Source organism: Thermobia domestica, chromosome 9, assembly GCF_964235325.1.
Source record: "Thermobia domestica chromosome 9, izTheDome1.hap1.1, whole genome shotgun sequence".
Taxonomy (NCBI): Eukaryota; Metazoa; Arthropoda; class Insecta; order Zygentoma; family Lepismatidae; genus Thermobia; species Thermobia domestica.
The window spans coordinates 118,684,647-118,706,791 of record NC_137462.1 but is presented as its reverse complement, the minus strand read 5'-3'; the positions used below and the strand labels follow the sequence as shown (position 1 = coordinate 118,706,791).

Here is a 22,145-nt window from a genome sequence, read left to right as displayed (position 1 = left end):
TTGAGTGTAATTTATAACAGGCAATAAATTGGGAATTAAGTCGTTTTATCCAACAATGAACTGGCCATATCATTACATTTGCCAGCGTCTGATAAGGGGAAGAAGAAATAAAATTAGAAACGCTATGGGGTTAAAATGAACTGTATGCAATAAGGAAGTTTTTCTCCTTTCTTGGGGCTGAAGAAAAACAAGAGTTTGGCTACAGTCAGCGTTTTTTCCTTTTTCTTTTTTTCTTTAGCGTTTTAGCGATAATTAAGCAGAGGGGAGAGGAAAGGGTCTCAAAAAGGGGTAATCTGATCAGTCTACTCTTGATCAACTTCAACTTCAAGCCATAGACTGTATTAAAAACATTCGAAGAAGAATAAGGAACACACACACACTAAATTTGATGAAAGTCGGGTAATTTTTACGAAATCTGTCCTGGAACATAATTTTAAAGATGAAAGTTAAAATTACCACTTTATTCTTGATCAATTTCAACAGCACGTCACCAGTGCCGTATTTTGAAAATCTGTGTGTTCACCCCAACGAGTATGTGATAACACGCTGACAAAAATAGAACATTATTTCTAATTATATGTTATATTTTGATATTTTATAACGCATACTCCTGGTATCGAGGTTCCTGTTAGACTCCAGACGCATGGTTAGACTCCAGCCATGCGGCTTTGTAGTGGAGAATATCGTGTCCGTTGGTTTTCTCGAGGTTCTGCTATTTCCTCCTACATTATCATACCAACAATAATTTCATAATATTTCATTTACATTAATTATCTGTCTGCTTTGTAAATCGGCATGTAAAAGTAGAAATTTCACTTCGTTTCATTTTTATAACGCAAATACAGTATAAACACTGTCTTTGCAATTGTTATGTACAGTATACATCTAAATGGGTGATATAATTATTAAACAGAGAGAATACAGTATTATTAGATCATGTTTCTTTCCAGGCCCGTATCCACAGGGAGGGGAGCTAGAAGGCGGCCTCCCTAAATTTTTCCTGGTCCCCATAAATTTTTCACGGTAGGCTTGCAAATGAACATTAATATGGTGATGAACTATAGCATGGTTGAATCGGCCCTCCTAACTCCTATCGCTCCCCTCCCCCTACGTTTTGGAGCTGGCATGAAACCAGGGAAACAATTTAGATAGAGGTGTTTATTATTAAAATTCTACAAAATATAATCAACGGTAAAAGAGAAATAAAATGTCCAAAGATGACGTGTATATATATATATATATATATATATATATATATATATATATATATATATATATATATAAATCGATAAACCTTATTCAGCGGAACAAAATGATATGAATCAGTGTAAAACCTCATGCGTAGTTTTTGAGAAGTGCTCAAACTTCATGCTATACGATAACTACGCCATCTATTAAGATAAACTGAAACTAAGGTATACTCTCATCGTGCTTTCGGTCATGAGATTTGCAAGACAAGAGTGTGGAGTATGAACAGTGAGATAAAGCCCAAATTTATGATTAGCTCTTAAATTTTTATTTATCATTTTTTAAAAATTTAATTTCTGTTTCAGTTTTAACTTTTTGTTTGTCCTCATGTATCAAAATCGATAGATCATATCAAACTGAACAAAATAACGTATTTGACGAATAAAGCGGATGCGTAGTTTTCGAAAAAATCGAGGAAAACTAATCTTTATGGCACTAAAAACGGTATTGTTCGTTGCCAATCTGATATAGTTTTTATTTTGCTATTTATAGATTGTCATTTATTTATATAGTGTAGCTACATAAAAGTGTGGTTAACTAGGATATTGTACTTGTTTAATTTTTTCTAACCTTGATGTTTGTCTTAGATGTCTAACCTAACAATAACCAGTCTCCAACACTTGGACGAACTATGGTAGAATTGTGGGTTCCTTGGTGGTAGAACTCAGCGAAATGTGAACCAAAACGATCGTCCAGTTTGTGGATTCGGAACCGTCGTCCCCTCAAAGTGGTTGTGTAAAAAAAAAAAAAAAAAAAAAAAAAAAAAAAGTGATCCGACGGAGAAATGTCTTGGGAATGAATATAGGGAACATTAGTATATCCAAAACAAGTTAAGTAAAAGTGTCACAAGTGACCTTAGCGTAAGGAACAGGACCAGGACAATCTACAGAGCCACTAACACTTCTGCTAAGTTTACGTTCTTAAACAAAATCTTATCAAATTTTGAATGAGCATGCGAAGTGGAGCATTTTCATGAGGAGACAAGCTTGTGCTGATGTCTTTATGAGGTTGGAATTCAGTACTGATGGTGGAGTGCTGGTCCATATAGAAGGGTGTATTTTGTGTGGAAAAGTTCATTTAAACTAAGTCTATCATATCAGTGCGTCAGGAGTTTAGGGAAACGAAAGGATATTGCACACCATTACAACCATGGAACAGTTTGTAGGCGGAGGACAATGAATGAAGACAAGCGTGCTGGTAGGGATAAAAGCAAACCAAATCCATAAAGTATGATGATGAGAAATTCGTAACACCATATTGATCGGATATAAGTTTCTAAGCCTTAAACATTAAGCATAGTGTCGAGCTCAAGCATTGTATTTAATACGACAAAGACTGTTCGGATCTTAAGCTAGATATTCCCTTTTTTTTTATCTGATATGTGTAAAATAGAATGAGATGAAAGGGACTTGGAATTCCCTTCCTGAATAAACTCTTGATTGATACGATTAAGTTGATTTGAAATCAGCTTCGTCTTACAAACAGAAGCTCTTAAACCTACCACCGCTCGTTGGTCACTGACTGATATTCAAAGTAATAAAACTGAAAGGCAAGCTTGACTTGGTTTCACACAATTCCTTTTGTGCCATGAGTGAGAATACATCACTAATTACTATCAAAATATCTCGAGCCAAGAATTAAGACCCCTCCTTAAAGAACAGCCAGAATTTGTTATATCAGAAATTCAATGCAGTGAAAATAATATTAAGTAGGAACTGCAATTTTTACTGAAATTTGAAACATTTTAGAATATAATCTGGTTTACTACTGTAAATTCAATGTGAAATTGATATGTTTTAATATTTTACATCCTTAGTACTGTAGATGTGGGATAACTTGTATAAATTGCTGCTCCTCAACGGTAAAGATAAATTTACTTGAGCAATTCACTGTCTTGTTTAGGACCATAACCCTAAGCTGATAAGAGGGTACGGTGACTCAGTGTTAGAGCGCTTACCTCTGGTGCTTAAGGTCCGTAGTTCAACCTTTGGGAAAGTAAATTTGTGGTGAACAAAATCGTGTCCGTGAGTTTTCTCGGGGCACTCAAGTGTCCTCCCACATTCTCATTCTACCGATTATTCCATCACCATCCACCCGTCTTAATCGTCTGTGTCCTTTAGTCAAAGGGCAAATCGTGAGACGTTAAACTGAAAGATTTCATCCCATTTCATGTCCTAAACTGATAAATATAATGTTTTTTCTCAGTGGTCCCTATTGAGACTATTAGCTGGAAATGTTGTCTTCGAGAGCGTGAAACATATCTCTAATGTATGATACGTCATTTCATTGAAACTGGACTCACTTTAGCTATAACTTTTTACCGTTTTCCACCAATCGAGGACTGAACACAATTCTGAGTGATGTCGTATTGTAGACATTCTTTTAAAAGAACACAATGATTTTCATGATTTATCTTGTAAATGCATACTGTAAATAACTCAGATTCTCAAAATAAACATAATCAATTCATCCACAAACCAAAATCATAACGAAATTACAAAGATAGCAGTAGAACCCTCCTCCCCACCCCCCAAACAATCAAAGAAAAAGTATTTTTTGAGATGTTTCAATAGTTGAAGTAACCATTTCATTCATTATCTATAATTAAAATTAAAATGAAATAGCAGGAAGAAATAAAAGTTATATTTTACTGATTAAATATACTTTTTTTTTTTTTTTTTGCTTGTTTGCTTTTCATGTCTGTAAAAATTACTTTCATTACGCATATTATTAACACTCGGTCTCTTTTTCTTTTTGTCTTTACAGGAAACAAGTTTGTCTGCGATTGCCGTTTGGTCTGGATGCACGAATTAAGAAACGAAACCCTGAACGATCGAGTCCGCAATGCTTTGGAGGAGTTAACATGTCTTCTGGAAACCCCCGAAATAACTTTCCCTACGACCACTGCTCCAGAACCACCTACAAGCAGCACAACACAAAATGGCTCAATGTTGAACAACACGAAAGATTATGTTCGCGACCAAACGTTCCAAGATACTATGAGTGGGAACTTGGGCGGTGACTTCGAGGTACCGGTAATTCTGGGAACCACAACAGAACAAAATCCCCGCATGGAAGAGAAGCATGTGTTGAGTATTCCGCCCGAGGATCTACCTTGTCCACAACTACAAGCAGAATCCGATGCTATTTCCAATGAGCTGGAAACCTTGCCTTTCGACGACGAAAAGAGACTAATCACAGATAATTCTGATGCGAGCACGGGTAGTAGCTGCGTCACTGTTGCCAGATCGGCTCTTGTCACCGCTTTCAGTATTATTGGTGTGTTATCTGTGCTTACGTGAATCAATTCGACTGTGAATTTCTTTGAAACTGTGAATTTTTTTCTTCTCGGAATGAGAATTGATAATAATAATAATAATAAAAAGGAAAGTCACAGAACTAAATAAAATGGAAAGAACCATCTTATTTTCACGGTAAGTTTTTAGTGTATAAGAAAGAAAAAAATAATAATACAAAGGATGGACGAGTAATAAATTTTGAAACATTCAAAGTCAGTGGGGGGAAGAAAATAAATAATATTCGAGCTGGTTTCTCGAGAAAGAGAAAGAAGAAGAGCATAAAGAAATTGACATAATTACTAAACAGAACTTAGCGTCATCTTTCAACGATAATTCAACGATAATTTTAATTTGCATTAAAAATTGTTTTCCTTTGTTTCATGATCAATTAAAACACTTTTTATAATGTGTTGCATGTCCTTCCAAAGAGTGTTTTAATTCAAATAGTGATAAAGCTTTGAATAATTTTTCAAAGTAAACTTTTTTTTTTTTGTATTTATTAACCTACAATTGTAATTTTGTTTTGTATGACGATGAAGTTTTATTACAAAATGTTTTTATCACTTTCGTGATGTCAAATAGTCATTAAAAACAGTGTTTCCAAATGATAATCTTTAAAGAATATATTACTTCCCTATTACAAACACAAGTAAAACAATTAATTCTAATTGCAGATGTGTAAGATATTTTTTAGATTAAATTTTAATTAGAAGAAAAGGAAGAAAATATCGTTTGCTCTTAGATTTTGACTTGTAATGATAAGGTTCTATATAATATATATAATATATTTTTCTCTTCCCATTTTGGGAAAGAACTGTGTGTGTATATATTTAAAAAAAACACAAGAAAATGAGAATGTGTGTACGTAAACAGTAACTTTTGAAAAAAAAATGTGTCAGCGTAGTTGTAAAGTAGTTTATAGCAAACTAAGAGAAGTACAGTTTCTAGATGTATTTCTGCTATAGTATAAGTTACATTTTAAAAAATGATAAAAGACATTTAAAAGTAAAAGGGAAATGGACAATTTTAGTAAGCACTGGATGAAATGGAATAATTGTACAATTGAATAATATTTATTCTTTCCATATACAGTTAATGATGTACTCAATAATTATTAGAATTTTACTCTTTCTGGATAAGGGCACACTTGTGTTTCAGGAAACAAAATCTAAATTATTGTAAAAATCTACTACGTAATTGAAGAAAGTTTTGATAAGTATTATGAAATAATTATACCAAGCTGTAAGCTAGTTAGACATGATTATATATTTTATCATGTAAAGCATGAAATATAGAGGTCCACATACACTACCTAACACAAATAGCTTTCAAAGCCAGATTAGTCAAGATAGCGCAGGCTAATATTCAGACAGATTGCATAAAATAACGGCATCATGTCTAACAGACCGAAAATTATGTTACACGACGAATTCGATGCGGCGGGAACACGATGATTTCAGAAGATTTTCCCCAGGTAGTACTTTCAGTACACGGGAGGTAAAAGTAGTATTTCAAAAAATATTAAGAACCAGCGTTAAGAACTATAGGGAAAAATATGCCCAGTGAGAATTTTGTAGCTAGAGGGTGAATTTCTGCCCGGGCCAGTCCTAAAAACATCACTGGATGGGAGGGGAAGGATCAGTAAAGACCTTCCTGCTCTCGAAAGCTGTATACGTTAACTTTATTATTATTATTATTATTATTATTATTATTATTATTATTATTATTATTATTATTATTATTTACTTGTGCCTAGTGCAGTTTTAATTTAAAGATCACTTCCACCACCTGGCAAATTAAAAAAACAAATGAGCTTATTTCATTTTCCTTCTAAATCAGCATGATTAATTGTTAAATATTTATTTCATACATCATCATCCTTAAACAATATTTTTTCCTGCGCCACTAGTTTAAAACAATAGGTCTATATTTTCTTTTAATATTGAATCCAATTGATAAAATTATTTATAATGCAGTTTCCATCTTAATATTATAAATTAGCGAAATTTTATTGTTATTCAAGGTAATTTCTGCTTATCTCTGTGACACCAAATAACATAAAATTAGAAACAAAATAAATTTATGAAACAATAAACCTTCAATTGCCAATTTACATATCAATCTATATCACACTCGAAATACAAGTTACTATATTAAATACGTAACATCAGCAAAATTGGTTAGACTTAGAGAGTTAAATATCGTGAGTCCTTAACTTAATTTAAAATGAAACGTTCATATGAAACAAAGTAATGCAAAAATAGCTGTGTTCAAAAGCGTACCAAAATTAGACGAACAAACAGCAGGGAGATTACAGAGTTTACAAAGAAGAGTCCAGGTAAATAATATTAGGTCTAACAATTCTATTTCTGTTTAATATGAAGTTGTGCATAGTGAAATTATAAGAACACTATATTTTCCAGTTTTACTTTATCGAAACAAAATAGATAAATAACTTTCTTGCTTTATAATCTTGATATTTTTATAATCTATATAGTTTTTGCTTGGGTTTATTTATCTACCATTTTGTATAATCAACTATCATTTTCATATTTTTTTACATTAAAGTTGCTACTTTACAATATATATATGACGAAACTTAGTGGCATAGATGTTTGGGATCTGGGTGTGCACCTAAATATAAATAAAACCTCATTTAAGGTTAAGAAAGAAAAGAAAGAGAAGAAAGTTTTTGCTTCTTTATAGTAGTAGGAGGAGGATTTAGATTTCTGGGCTTTCGGCATCTATGGCCATATTAGCCCGCCATGTATGAGGGATGACGTCCCTCGGCGAGCACACTATCCGAGGAAGGGGGAGGAAGAAAATATTGAGGAAGGAAGGAAGCGTCTTGGGACCTATAAAGTAGGTTACATCCCGGCATTTGCTTGGTGTGAATGAGGAAAACCCAGGAAAACCTCATTCAGAATGGCTGGCCTGAAAAAGCTTTTTACACTTTTTCGAATGAGTATTTCTACCCCCACCGGGAATCGAACCCGGGACTGCTCGTACCAAAGGCGATGGCGTTAGCGCTTCTTTACAATAATTTATATTAGAACCGAAATTAATTTACTATCGTTCATCAAAATTATTATATCTGAAAACAATAATGTATGACAAACTCAGTGATATAGACTAGATGACTGGGATCTAGATCTGCATCTAACGATATAAATTCTTAGTTGAGGTTAAGAAAGAATGAATAAATGATATGATAATTTTATAATGTACCGCATACAGTTTAACTCTAAAATTATTATTTTTTAAAAAAATAAATTGATCACATTGTAAATGTGTCTTTCTTTTTAACTAATATCGATAGCTATGACCCTTAAAAAATATACTACTGAATATCTGTAAATGAATTCGAGAACTTAATTTTATGGGGAAAAAATAGAATGTTCTTATAAATTTGTTATGCAGAATTTCATTTTAAATAGAATTACAAATGTTGGTATTGAATCCCATAATAATGTTAAAAATATATTGCTGCATAAAAAGATCCATCTGTTTTATATAACAAGTAAACTATTTTATAAAATAAAACTTATATTAACGTATCACAGTAAATCACGAAGTATGTCGCAGAACTTTTTAAAAAGCTGCTATTGATTTTTTTTATTTTGGTGAAAATACTATAATAATAATACCTTAGATCTAATATTTTAAACAAACAAATGTTCAAGTAGAATTAAGTTTCTATATTCAAAGAAAGAAATGAGGTGAAAGAAAACACCGCGCTGATCAAATATAAAACTACGTAAAAAGTTACTTAAAGTACAAATTCACGATTATTACTGTTTTAATTTACTCTAATATAAAAAAATCTCACTTCCTCCCAAAACTATAGAAGCTGTTTGTAAACGAAAATGTAAGAAATATTCAAATTTATCTTTTGAAAATTAATTTTAAAGTACACATGTTGACTAGCACAAAAATATCATCGTACACAGTAAAAAAAAAAAAAATGTTTATTTAACATAATGGCTTTGTGTTACTGTAGTGATGTTAAATGAGGACATATGTCTGGTACAACTTCAACTCAATTGTTTCTTTTTCTCCCTTTTGGAGGAAATTGTTAAAATAGAAATCGTAAAATAAGCTACCTGACATGATAAGGAGCCAATTTAGTAACACATCATTGGTGTTGTTTTATATTAAGTTGTCAAGCAACCATTTCTGCAATGAAAAACGTTCTCTTTCGTATTCAACGGACATGACTCTTCTGAGGAACAGTAAAGTGTAGCATACATTATTTATAAGTGCTTCCCCGAGAAGAAAGCAATATAGTTGGCGATGAAGTGGAAAATAGTTAACTTGGGAGCAATAAATGGTAGCACTTCTACTTATGTAAATGTTTTCAGTAAATACATACGCTCACATAACTATTTTCGTGAAAGACTACATGAAATATAATACGTTGATCGTTACTTCGTATACACGTGAAATACACCGCGTAAAGCTTTGCTCATAGCAAAAAAAAAAAAAAAAAAAAAAAAAAATTACAAATTCTCAATGTCAGTTATTAGACATTTGTGATATCCTTGGAACACAATGTGCACGCTTAAAATTACAGTATAACTCTATATATTTGATATATAGAATTTTGAGGTGGTTGTAATACCATTACTAGGTTATTCTTTTCAGCAAATGAAAGGATGCAAAGCTCACCACTGACGAGTATAATAACTACTAATACATTAGGATCTCAATGACATTCGTTCACCACGCTACCTGGGATGTTACTAACAGCACATGATACGTAGTGTATATATAAGATCACCATGGCAGTGTTCTTATTCCCGGGTTTCTTCATTTTATTGACCTAGTTCTGTAACACCGCCGCCGTTTTATTTCCACACAGCATAACATCGTCTCTATGCCAAATCGGAAACAGCAGGCCTGTCTTAACCGCAACACCAGCCTCTTGATGTTAAAATATTGCGCTAAGGTAATAGTCATGCTGGGACCACTGTTCTGTGTTAAAATTGAGTTATTCTAACAACACATTTTTTTTTTTTACTTTGTTGTTGTGTAGGTGGCTCACCAGTAACACAACTGTAGAGGGATTTGAATAAGGTATGTGAAACAGCTTCTTCTGTGTGCAGTCAAGTAGCTGTTACGATCATCTCTTCCAATCTTGCAGAAATTATCCGCCACGAGGAGTGGAATTCCATGCTTCTCAGGTTGTACGACACCTTCTCTTCTCTCTCTCAATAGACTTCGCTAGATAAGTTATTTTGAAATTTGAGATCTATGTTATGGAAATTCAGTATGTGAATGTACTCCAAAAAAAAATCTCAGTATAAGAATTGCTCTGGATCCTTACATATTGAATTGAATTCAGATAAAACATAACAATTACCATCAAGCATTTGATCAAAAGTGCTGAGATTGATAGTTTATCTGAAAAATATTTCCCATTAAACAAATTTCATGATTATTAGGTACCTTGTAAATTGATTAGTTGGTCACAAATGTTATCATTTATTATATATTTTTAACATATTTTTAAACATGTGAATACCCAGAATGGGTACTACACCGATTGTCCTTTCTCGGAAATGGTCCACTGAATTTGCATAACACATATCTCAAATTTCAAAATTAATTCTGCATGACAGACAAAAATTCCCTGGGATTGAGATTAAGAGTTCATGACGTCCATTTCATTTAATTCAACGTCTGAGAACACACCATCAAAGAAAACAATCAATCCCGTCAATGATTACATACTTTAACTCGTGTAATGTATACAGTAAGTCAATAATATATCAGAGAAAGGAAGGTACGAAGAATATTAATTTATGACTTTTACTATAGCAGAAATGACAAAATTTAATTTCTGTATTATATAAAAATTTCTGTCAATGCGCAGATAAATTAGTAGTGAGTGATATATACATAAGTAATATCCAACGTTTGTTTGGTTTTGTTCTTCTGAAAAGAGAAGAAATAAAAGGAAGAGGAGAAGTATTGTGATCATCTTGCAAGTAAATTATACTAATCTATAAACATTAACGCATTAGGCTGTGTTTTATTTGTATGTGCGAGAATGGTATAAAAAATAATTAAAAGAATAATAATGTGAATGTGTAAAAAAAATTAAGTAAATAAACGGATGTGTTGTGTGCGTGAATTGTGTTTTTCGTAAATGAAGCAAAAAAAAAAGTATGGCTGTATTTTTTTGTGATTGTATGTAAATGTCCTGTATATATATACATATACACCGTATAATATTACAATGTTGTATTCCTTGTTTCGAGCAGCCTATTCCTAAATATATATAGGACTTGTTTTTCGAACACAAGCAACAGTCAGTGAAGTTTTAAAAAAATAAATCTACGGTAGATTGTATTGTAACATTTAACTATTTAGGTCTGTGTATCATACCTTACATTGCATTACATATACCCAGCACTGCCCATTCTCTGAAAAAAGCAATTGTTTTTAGTGTAGTTATTTAAGTAGTCTTCATACATGTTACCATGTAGAGTTGCAAAACACATCTACAATAAAACAATATTTGAAAAAAATTGTTTGTTACTTTATTTAATTATTTATTTTTTGTAAATTTTCCCTAGTGAAGTCTTAACCTAAATAGATTTTTGTGTACCATACTTAAAAAAAGATTCGCATTAAATTCATAATTATTTATACATTTATTTAATAATGTATCATAGTTCAAGGTGTTTATAACATTTTTGTCTAAGGAAATTAACTAGAAACGTAGACATCACGTCTTATTTATAGGAAGTGTTCCTATAGTTTACACAATAACAAAACCAAGCTTTTCTTCAAAGATGAAGATCTAAAAGAGCAATAATATTATAGAGAATATCCGTTCAGTTATTCTTATGTCTCCTTCTGACAATAGAAAACGGCTATTCCTTCGTAATGGTGGCAACATTCGATTTATTGATGGTTTGCAAGTGGTTCTAATGTTCTAACAGTTTTATTACCAGTCTTGTTGACCTACAATTTTTAAAAAAATGACCTACAAAATGACACTAAAATTGCTGTAAAATGACCCTAAAATTCACAAAAATTGTCCTTAAAACTTGTGTTTCCTTAAAAAGTTTTATTTCGTTAAACATCGACATTTTTTGAATATCTATTGGATTTTAATTACCATTTGTCACTCATTTTCAAAAGTTTTGTTTCAGTTAGTTTCAGTCCATTGTATGGTATTGTACATATTGATGGTCGTGTGCACTAACGAAGAACAACTGTTGAACAAGGGTCATAACCAAGCTCGGTGAAAATGTCTGTTACACCAACAACGTTCAAGCTTAATTCTCGGTCAAATGGTGGATAAACTTGGTTTTAGCTTGAACGGCCGAATTTGGGGTTTAAACTTTGTTTTATCGAAGTCAGTCTGTTTACATTCAATAATGACTTTGTATTTTTCCCCTAACGATATTATAATACATTTCTCGTGTTCGGAAAAATGTTTTGCTCGTGGTTTCATTATTTTTTCCCATCACAATTACGATCACTGAAATTAGACTATGCACACAACTCTATGCACACAATCTCGAAAGTCGAAAAGACCGGCACGCGGTATGCTTTCTTCATTTGTTACTTTGTTAAACAAAGATTAAAGACAAAAGGCGACAACCAATCGAAGTAGATTTTACAAATTGACCGTAATTTACTTAAACGAGATGTACTGAACTTCGACTTTCAATGGTGCAACAAAAATCCTGGAACCAAGTTTAAACTTGAAAGTTTAATGTTGAACGCGTTTGAGTGAACGCTCGTTTAAAATTCGTTGGTGCATACGGCTGTGAAAGTGTCAATTCACTCCCGAGTTGAAACTAGGAAGCACACTTAAAGAATAGAATTTCGCAAGTGTAGACTGTATACACGAGAATAATATATAAAAACCCTGTTTAAAATATTTGTACGTCTTCTAATACATTCTTAGTTATTCACGTGATCACATCCTTTGCGGACAACAACCCAAAATCATCTATTTGGCCACCTACCAACCCCTACCCCTCGTCAACCAGCTACAGCTTAGTGTTCATTAGCTCTTTTAGGAGTGCAGTTTTCCGTCTCGATAGTCAGAAAGCAGGAAAATAGATAATCTAATTTTGTATTTTTCAAATTTGTAAACAGTGTTCATTTTAAAATTTCCTTACGTAGAAGAAAAAGATTAGAAAGACCATAAGTGACCTGAAAGTTACCTTAAAATATTAGAAAATAACAAACTTCAAAACTGCAAAAAGTGACCAAAAGTTGAACCTAAAAAAATATACTTTTAGAACCTTGAGTTGACGGATAACGTTTTTATTTGAACTTGACTTGTCCTATGCGTAACAGAAAAAAGTTGACTTGTCAACAAGATCCGGGCCCTGTTTATTACTGACAAGAAAAGTTTGTTTAGTTTGTGATTCTTATATATATATATATATATATATATATATATATATATGCAATACAAGGTATTTCATAACAGCGCCTAAGTAAGATACACGAAAGTCAACCCTTCCAGAAAGTTGACAATGAAGGTTAGAGAGTTAACCTCGGGAGTTCGAGTATGGAAAATCTAGAACCAGATACAATTATAAAGAAGTGGCATCAGTTACAGAAGTGGGTAATTCATTCTTTTTCTTGGAATGAGTTTTGCTTTCATGTAATGAACAGCAATAGTAGAGTTGATGCATTATGACACTTATATAGGCCAAAGCAGTTGTAATTAGCCAGGATCCAATATAACTAATGAAAATGCGTTCCGAAGAAATACAAAGAGAATGAAGAAAACAAATTATTTCTAAACTCTTAATGACAATTCAATGATAATTTATGAGTTACTGATAGAGAATGAACGTGTAGAATGAACGGAATGGAATGCACATGTGGAATGAACGTGTCAATAATAGAAAGGATAGGAAAAAATTTGGTGTTTTGTATGTTGATCTATGGATATGCTTGTCAAGATGTTCATCCATCATTTTACATTACCATTTGCATCAATTTTTACACATTAAAATTACTGTATTACAAAACAATTCTTTATAACAAACTCAGTTTATATAGGTGAATTGAAGCTAGGTCTGCACCTGAAGATACAGAATTTCAACTTCGTTTAAAAAAGAAAAGGAAACAACACTTTTGAAAAGTTAGTACCAAGGATCTTATAAAATAGAGGATCTGCTCCATATATATCTTCATCCTATTAAATAATGAAGCCAAAAAACAACCGAGCATCGGCGTGTCTGATTGGCTACTCTCATTTCTACCATCGTCTGATTGACTACTTTTGTTTCCTCCATGATTGTTGGCTCAAAACATTGCGATCCTATTGGACGCAGTGGGCGGAGTAGGGGTGGCAAAACTGTGACGTATGGCTTCAAGATTTTGTTGTAAGGGCACATCCTCTATTTTATAAGATCCTTGGTTAGTACTTGGTTGTTGTTTTAAAAAGAATGAAAATATATATGTATGTTTATATAGTTAAATTATGGGTATCATTCCAATATGAATAAAAGTAATAATACATATATATTATTCACGTCCACATAAAACAGTAAAATGAAAAATAAGAACCATTTTCATTACTGCCTAAAATACTATATAAAAAATTATAAATTACGGTGGAAATTTAAATTTGTTCCCAAATTGGTACACAAAAAGTAAAACTTAAAGGAAAACACTGATATTATACAGGATTATTCAAGAAGAAGGAACAGACTTAAAATATTTATATTAATGAATGACAATAGATAGAAACACATACAATAATCACTGGACAGAGGGTAGTCCAAAGTTTATTTTTTTAAAATTCAAAATTAGCATCACTTGTTATGGGGCAAACTTCAAATCGGTAATCATTTCTTGCCTCACAAGAATTAACTGATCCCTAGTTGTTGAACTCATTGCTGTTAACAATTTGATCTCACGGATCTTGAAGAGTAGCAGGCCTAGATGGTGCTTAATGCCGTTTTTTTTTTATGTATCCAACAGGTAAAAATTTCAGGGGATTAAGATTTGGTGACCTTGGACCCTACTTCTCTTGGTACATGTCATGTTCTCGTAAACAAACCACAGCGCCTCTGTATTCATTGAATGGAACTAATAGGTGGGGGGTTAAAACTTTGAACTTTCCTCTACGTATAGTATGAGTCTCTTTCTATTGCCGTTCATTAGAAATAAGCATTTTAAATTGCTCTTTCTTTTTGATAACCCGGTATATATATATATATATATATATATATATATATATATATATATATATATATATCGTGCAATGTACCCATCACGTGGTTGCCAACTTCACATCCCTGGTAAAATCATCAGCAGAAGCAGACAATGCCTCGTTACTATGGCATCAACATTTAGAGGAGCGTAAAAAACAAAATTAATTCGAAACTAACGTACGAACAACTGAAACAGAAATTAATTATCTGATAAGGTGGAAATTGAAATTTTCCAAATCCAGTAAGGAGAGAACAAACCAAGTAACGCCTGTTTAGAAGGAAATTTCGAGCAATTTGTCCATTAATGCCTAAAGCGTGACCGAAGAATATAAGATCCACTTTTTGACACTTGGACTCCAGAGTAATTGAAAACAGAAAATAACATTTGAGACGTTTCAAACAATGCAGGCCTTTCAAACCCACTTTTATTCTCTGGAAGCTACTCAGGATCCGATGAGGAAGCAAAATTGTATTGAACTTCCGCAAGTGATCTATTCTTTCAATGCACACCTTTCCCAAATCTCTTTACTACCCTTGACGAAATTAGTAACCTCACAATTCTAAACCCAACTATTTTTATGCAAGCGCAACAACCCATTTTTACTCTGGAAGCGTCACAGGCAATTTCAAAGTACCATCAGTTACAGTATTAGTAACCATTGTCCTCTGCACCGCCAATACAAAACGTACATCTCCTCAGTAAACTCTCGGTTTATCTCAACAAATACCGTATCTCAACCTCCAGTTCAAACCCCTACCCAAAATACACCCTCCCAACAAGTTTATCCTAACAACAAGCCTAATTATGTAACTAGAATAGCGAACCAGATGTCTCAATTGAACCACTGATTGGAAAAAGGGAATAAGTACAATTTTTTGCGATTTTAACCTGAGATAGCAGATGTGTTCCTTTGAGATACTTACATCGTTGAGTAGAAAATAGGAATGTTTAGGCAACTCTATATGACCAATATAGAAGACAAAATATCTCGCTGATTAGAAAAAGGGAATAACTACGTTTCTTATTTCCTTCTTCCAATCACTATAGGATACCACCACAACTGTGAGACTGTGTGTATGTAGACAACCATTAGAGCCCTCTGCTGACGTTACGATACTTCGCCTTGTCTCCGCATTGCACAATCTATAGAGAAATATTTGGCCCAATCAATTACAGATTTACGTGTTTTCAGTGATACAAGTGGTGATCATACAATACCAAAACTGCAATCATACAATGAAATTAATGCTTTTCAGTCTGATCGTTTCATAACGCTTTACCACTGTACAGCAATATTTGCCTGTCAGAGGTCACAGTTTTTACCATGTGATCGAAATTTTGTTATAATCAAACGAGAACTCAAACGACACAATCGCATTTATTTACCAGCACATATAACCACATGATTACGAATGCAAGAAATACTGATACTCCATTTCAGGTTTACGAAGTTGTCAATGAAGAAATCTTAGATTTTAAACATTGGTGGTAACCGTTTTACAAGAAATCTTCAGGTAGCATTGTGGACAAAACAGTGAAATTCCAAGTACGTAAATAAAGGCACTGTTTATAAAGCAGAATCTCTAGGTTATGTGCAAGCTCATAAGTTTATCAATGAACTAAGAACTGATATTTTTCGATTACTCAAAAGTAATGTCACAAACGTTCCACTGCCAACGTCAAAGGCATACGATTGGCAAGTCCCGATCAATCAGAAAAAGATAAACGATTCTTCACAAATCATCAAATGCATATCTGACCAATACAAAAAGTTTTATAGGATGATTTGTTCATGGAAAACCACTGACCAAGAAACTGTAGAAGACGAAGATGCAGACGGATAGGACCGTATGTAAAGTCATTCTATTTTGACAACGTATTTTGCTACGTATTTTTTCAGCTGTCTATTGTATTACTTTTCTTGCTGTACGAATAACATGTGCTTTACCAAAAAAAAAAAAAGAAAAGAAAAGAAAAAAAGAAAAAAAACGAACGGTGACAATAACAGTGTTAGAAGCCTCTATCATAAACTGCACATTACATGCCCTACATACAATTACAATTGCGTCCAACTCTAATTGATTGGATCCTGCTCCCGCCAAGTGAACTTTGTGGTGGACAAACACCGTGTGCGTGGGTTTTCTCGGGGTTCTCCCGTTTCCTCCCACTTTCTTCATTCCACCATTTCATTCATCACTCATTATCACCGTCTCCTTTAGCCTAACCGGCATAACCGTGGGACGTAAAACTCAAAATTTCATTTTCATTTTCTAATTGATTGGAAAAAGGGAATATTTTTTCCATTTTTAAGCTTATCTAACCAATTGCAGTGCTGCAATACAAGATTCTTCTTCTTGTCTTAGTGTTTGTTAGTTCTTTTGCTACAAATAATCAATTAGATATACACTTTTTGCAACAAATACAAACAACGCCTCGGGAAGGTTTTTTGCGTTTTTGAAAACTTAGGTCTGATGCACTTATTCCCTTTTTCCAATCAGTGATTCAATTGTTTTTAATAGTGGTTCAAAACACTATATGGGATTCACAGAATTGACACAATAGAACGAATCGGAACACCAATCAAAGAAGAAATGGAAACAATTCTGCAAATAGTAACAAAATAATAAAGAAATGGCCAAAAACAGTAGTGACAACAACAATAAGATCCTTAAGAAAGGCGATTAGGATCTCTTCTTGCGCCGTTTGTTATAAAAAGAGGCATGACGCATCTACGTACTTGCATACAAAACCAGGGAAACGCATAGGCATGCCTGCAGGGAATAACTAAAAGTTCTCGCGGGCTACAAATGGAAAGCAAAAATCTTTGAGGGCCATCCTTAAACAACAGGTTAAAAATTGACACTAGATTATGAACAACTAAGACGATCTACTGGAAATATGTAACATCACGGAGAATTCTTTTCAAGTTTGTGATTTATTGTTCAACCAAACGACCAAGAGCGATTGGCGAGAGACAACCAGTTTGTGCGCCACAGATAGCAAATTACTAATTAACATCAAGGTCAGTTCAAGTACTCTGCCTGTGATGATTGACACGGGATTCTCTCTATCTCTATGGGCAAGAAAAGACACCTCCAAATTGTAAGTTAATTCCATTCAAAAGAAACATTCAAGAATTTTAAAATAACATTATTAAAGTATATATTACTTTTATTAAATTTCGAAGTATACATTACTCGGTCTTTTCACACTACTCTCGATTTCTAGAATAAGGTAATGTCAATAGCCTACTATTTTCGGCCAAGATCTCTTAAAACGATTTCACTCAAAAGTTGACGTACGACAACACAATATCATTAAAACAAAAATTTCGAAACCAACACTTACGAGTGAAGCAGAGAAGAATGCTGAATCATCTCGAACCCTCATTCATACAATGCTCAACAAGCTAAAACAGACCTTTTTACGATCCGGAATATTGTGATTCCCACTATGATTATCTTTTCGTAGTAATGAAAAAGGAAAAAAACTGATGCAACATTTTACATTATTTCTATTATTCAAAATCTGCAAGATCGCTTTGCTTTACAAGCAATGTCTTTTATATATGGCAAGCAATATCCTTACCTTACTGATATCAAACCCAATGAGTCACCCCCTTGTTTTGGCTAAAAACAAGTCAGTGGCGTTTATAGAAAGGAATTTAGACCAAGGCATTCTTCAAATCAATGACGAGGAAGTAAATAAAGAGAACAAAACACATTCAGAACAGAAAAAGGAATTGAGGAAAGATTAAAAGAGACAGTAAAAATTTTTAACACTAACCTTTTCGGTATTAACTCAAATTTAACCGAACCCCAGAAGACAGCCGTACAAAAATTACTTTACGGAGTCTTCTTGTCTTACAAAGTAGAGAGACGTCTTTATTTATTCAACAGAAGACATTGGATATTTTAGAAGATTAAGCCGAATAGGTAAGAAAGGTCGATAGACATAAAAGTCGAATAGATGAAGCATTGCGGTTATGATAGATTGCCTCTAATTCCACCAGGAATAAGACTACAAATATTCAAGCAATTCCAACAAGTTTTGGACGTCAAAATTATTGAAGAAAAAGATGGACATTCCTTTTCATCTTCTTCGCTTATAGTAAAGAAACCAAATTCGACAGAATTTTGGTTTCTTTTGAACCCCTAAAACTGCAAATTTTATACGACATATCTTAACATTCTGTTCCAGTCAATAAAATATGTTCTACACATGCTGAAGAGGAAAATCTTTAATTTTTTAATATCTTATTGTACTTCCGAATCTTATTGCATCCAAAGAGTATAGAATTTATGATATTCGAACTGAACCATACAAAAATCATCTCTCTTTCTACACTGCGTAATGGGACACTCCACAAATGCACAGGTCCTTCCTACTACTAAAATAATAAAAGAATTTTGGAAGACTTAGTTCGCGGAGGATTTACTAATTGGCTCTTATAATTGGCAGCAGCACCTAACAGATTTAGAATTATTATTTCAACACCTTAGAAAACATGATCTACGGGCTTCTGAAAAACACACGCTGTAACGAATTAGATGTTTTGAGATTTCACGTCTATGATGAACGTATTAGTATTTCGCCAAAAAATTGCAAAAAATATTCGGAACTTCAAACGGTTTACTACTAAACGTACTTTGAAGAGTTTAATCGGTTTATACTCCTATCTCAGAGACCACATGAAAGATTTTACAACTAAAATTGAGCTCTTTCAACTAGAGATGTGCGTCTACGCGTAAAAAACGATAGTTTATGTTTATGTGTCAACTATGCGTAGACAATGTAAACAACGCAGACTATGTAGAATATGTCAACAACACGTAATTTAATATGGCATCGTGGACAATAAAGGAGCTTTATTTTGTCGTTACCTTGCGAAATTGCGTGCAAAATAAAATGCCTAGACCAGCGAATAGTAACTTTCGAATACTTAGTTTCGTCTTGATGAAGGAAAATGAAAAATATTATGCATTTTGTAAAATATGCAAGAAAAAATTGGCAAATACAGCAGATTCAAGACTGAAAGCCCACAGGTGAGAATTAGTTTTGTAAATTTCATTATAAAAGTAGTGCTCGAAGTAGAAAATCTAAGGAAGTGGTATGTGCAGAGCAGAGTAAACATACAGATTAGATAATTCCCTCTACTTTTTATATGTTAGTCGTTTCCCTAATCTTTCGCTGCACCGAAGCAAAACAACTGAATGAGGAAATATGAACAAACGAGCAACGAAATTGTTCCTTACATTTGATAGTGGTTGTCTACATAAGTCTACACGGGAAAAGGTGTAATGTAGATTACGTATAGATTACAGTAGACAATCGCGTAGGCGTAAAATTATAGTTTACGGCACATCACTGCTTTCAACTGCTACTTACAAAAAATTCTAAATTCAAATCGTAAGCCAGACATAATAAACTTTTGGAAAAATTAAATGACATTTTAAATGCACCATATGTGTACCACTTTAATGCAGATTAACTTGGAAATAAGTGCTTATTCAGGTGCTTCCAGTTCTCAAGTCGGAGGATTTCTCGCTTGTTATGGCCTGTTTGGAGTTGAAAAAGAAGTTTCATATAACGATCAGAGACTAAATAACCAGGAAGTAGTGTAGGAGCAACGATTGTAACATCAACTTTACTTTAACCAAAAATATGATCAACAAGGATAAAAACTTCTGTGGCTCCAACATTCGGTACTTCAAGAAAGAACACAGCTGTGCCTACAAGCTAATACTAGTATGCATGCGAAACTTGGGAGAATGGTCATGGAAGAAAATCCCCCGATCCAAAAATAAATGGCAAATCGTTTAAATGTGTCTTTGGAAACTGTCAACAGTATCTTGTGCCAATGACTTAGTATTGAACTATTTTTCAGTGTTAGGGATTATCACTTATCGCGTCCACCGACGACGCTCGGAAATTGTGCAAATAGTACTTGACGAAACAAAGGTGCCGATATTTCGCTATATTGAATTAGGCATCTATGGAGTTCTATGGTTTCGGACCGCTTTAAAAAGCTTTTCAAAAGAAGAAGAATGTGACAACTGGGGCATTCAGAATACAATGGCCGTTACCAAAGTTGGAAAAAAAAGAGACATAAAATTATTATGGTATACTTAATTAAGTACATGGAAAAATTAACTCTGTATTTTTTTATATTATGCGATTTATTTACATTTGAACATGATGTAAATAACACCAAAATGATCAAAAGTTGACTTATTCCCTTGTGTACTAATGTGGTAACGATTCTAGAAAGCTGTGAAGGAGAAATGAAACATCCTTTCTCGTAGTTCTCCAAGGAGTCTTCTGCAATAAAAGTCAGGGGCGGATCCAGGACCGACTTCTGGGGGGGGGGGCGGTGTGTTGTCATACTGCTATTTTTAAGGGCTCCAAACTTTGGGATGAGTTTTATTTATATATATAAAATAAGAAAGTTTCCTCCTGGATCCGCCCCTGATAAAAGCTACACTGCCGCACCATCGTCTGGAGCCAGTAGACACACCTGAACCCTACCGCACTTGGCGCCATGAATTTTCGTAACTTTTGGTAAGTAGAATTGTCATATATATATGCAGAACAACCTCTATATAAGGTATATTATTTTCCATATTAGTTAGTGGGCATAAAAAATAATGCATAACCACTAGCACATCATACTACAAATATATATATTTGGTGTTGCTTCAACAAATGAGAGGGACATGAAACCACTTTTTAAATTTAACTACCTACTATCCTCTAAGCTGCCGCACCTTTTCGACAAAAGTGACACCAGTCAAGAAAGTCAAAAAATCTTAAGGTCCAAGCTCGTACCCCTCGCGAGAAAAATGACATAACTTGTAACTTGATTTAAAGTTATTTTATAATCAAAATGGTTTGTTCTTTTATGTGCAAAAGTGTTGTAAATATATCTGCTTTAAAGTTATCCCAAAATCAGAGTATATTGAAACAAAAATGACAAACTTTGCGTTATGCCACTGTTCTCGTGAGAGATATGAGCTTGGACCTTAAGGGGTTTTGATTTGTGACACTTTTGTCGGAAAGGTCAATATATGCATATATAGTTAATACAGATGGATGGTTGTAACATTGTTCTACAAACACACTAGCCAAGGATAGAATCAGCGACACATTGTACTTAGTCTAAATGACAAGAGATAAAAGCTAATAAAAGAAATATTCTTTGATAATATTCATTTGTGAATGGTTTTAATCCAAAATAACCAGCGCAATATTAAAGGCAGTGCAGTGGTAGCCCTTGATTTTGCGAGTCCCTAGTTAAATTTTCATAAGAGACCTATCAATCTTAAAGTGAAGAAGAATGACATCGATTTAAGCGAGGTAGATAGATAGATAATCGAGTTAACATGTTTAACACGG

At 33.4% G+C, this 22,145-nt stretch overlaps 1 protein-coding gene across 1 annotated transcript in view; it reads left to right on the top strand.

Moving 5' to 3' along the window:
* Window positions 1-11,069, top strand: part of LOC145694966 (connectin-like) — a 511,959-nt gene extending 500,890 nt beyond the window's left edge. Inside the window, exon 4 of the mRNA XM_081771780.1 lies at window positions 4,015-11,069. Within this exon, the coding sequence (XP_081627906.1) occupies window positions 4,015-4,550 (536 nt within the window). The 3' untranslated portion in view covers window positions 4,551-11,069. The remainder of the gene's footprint in view (window positions 1-4,014) is intronic.
* The last annotated feature ends 11,076 nt before the right edge of the window (window positions 11,070-22,145 follow it).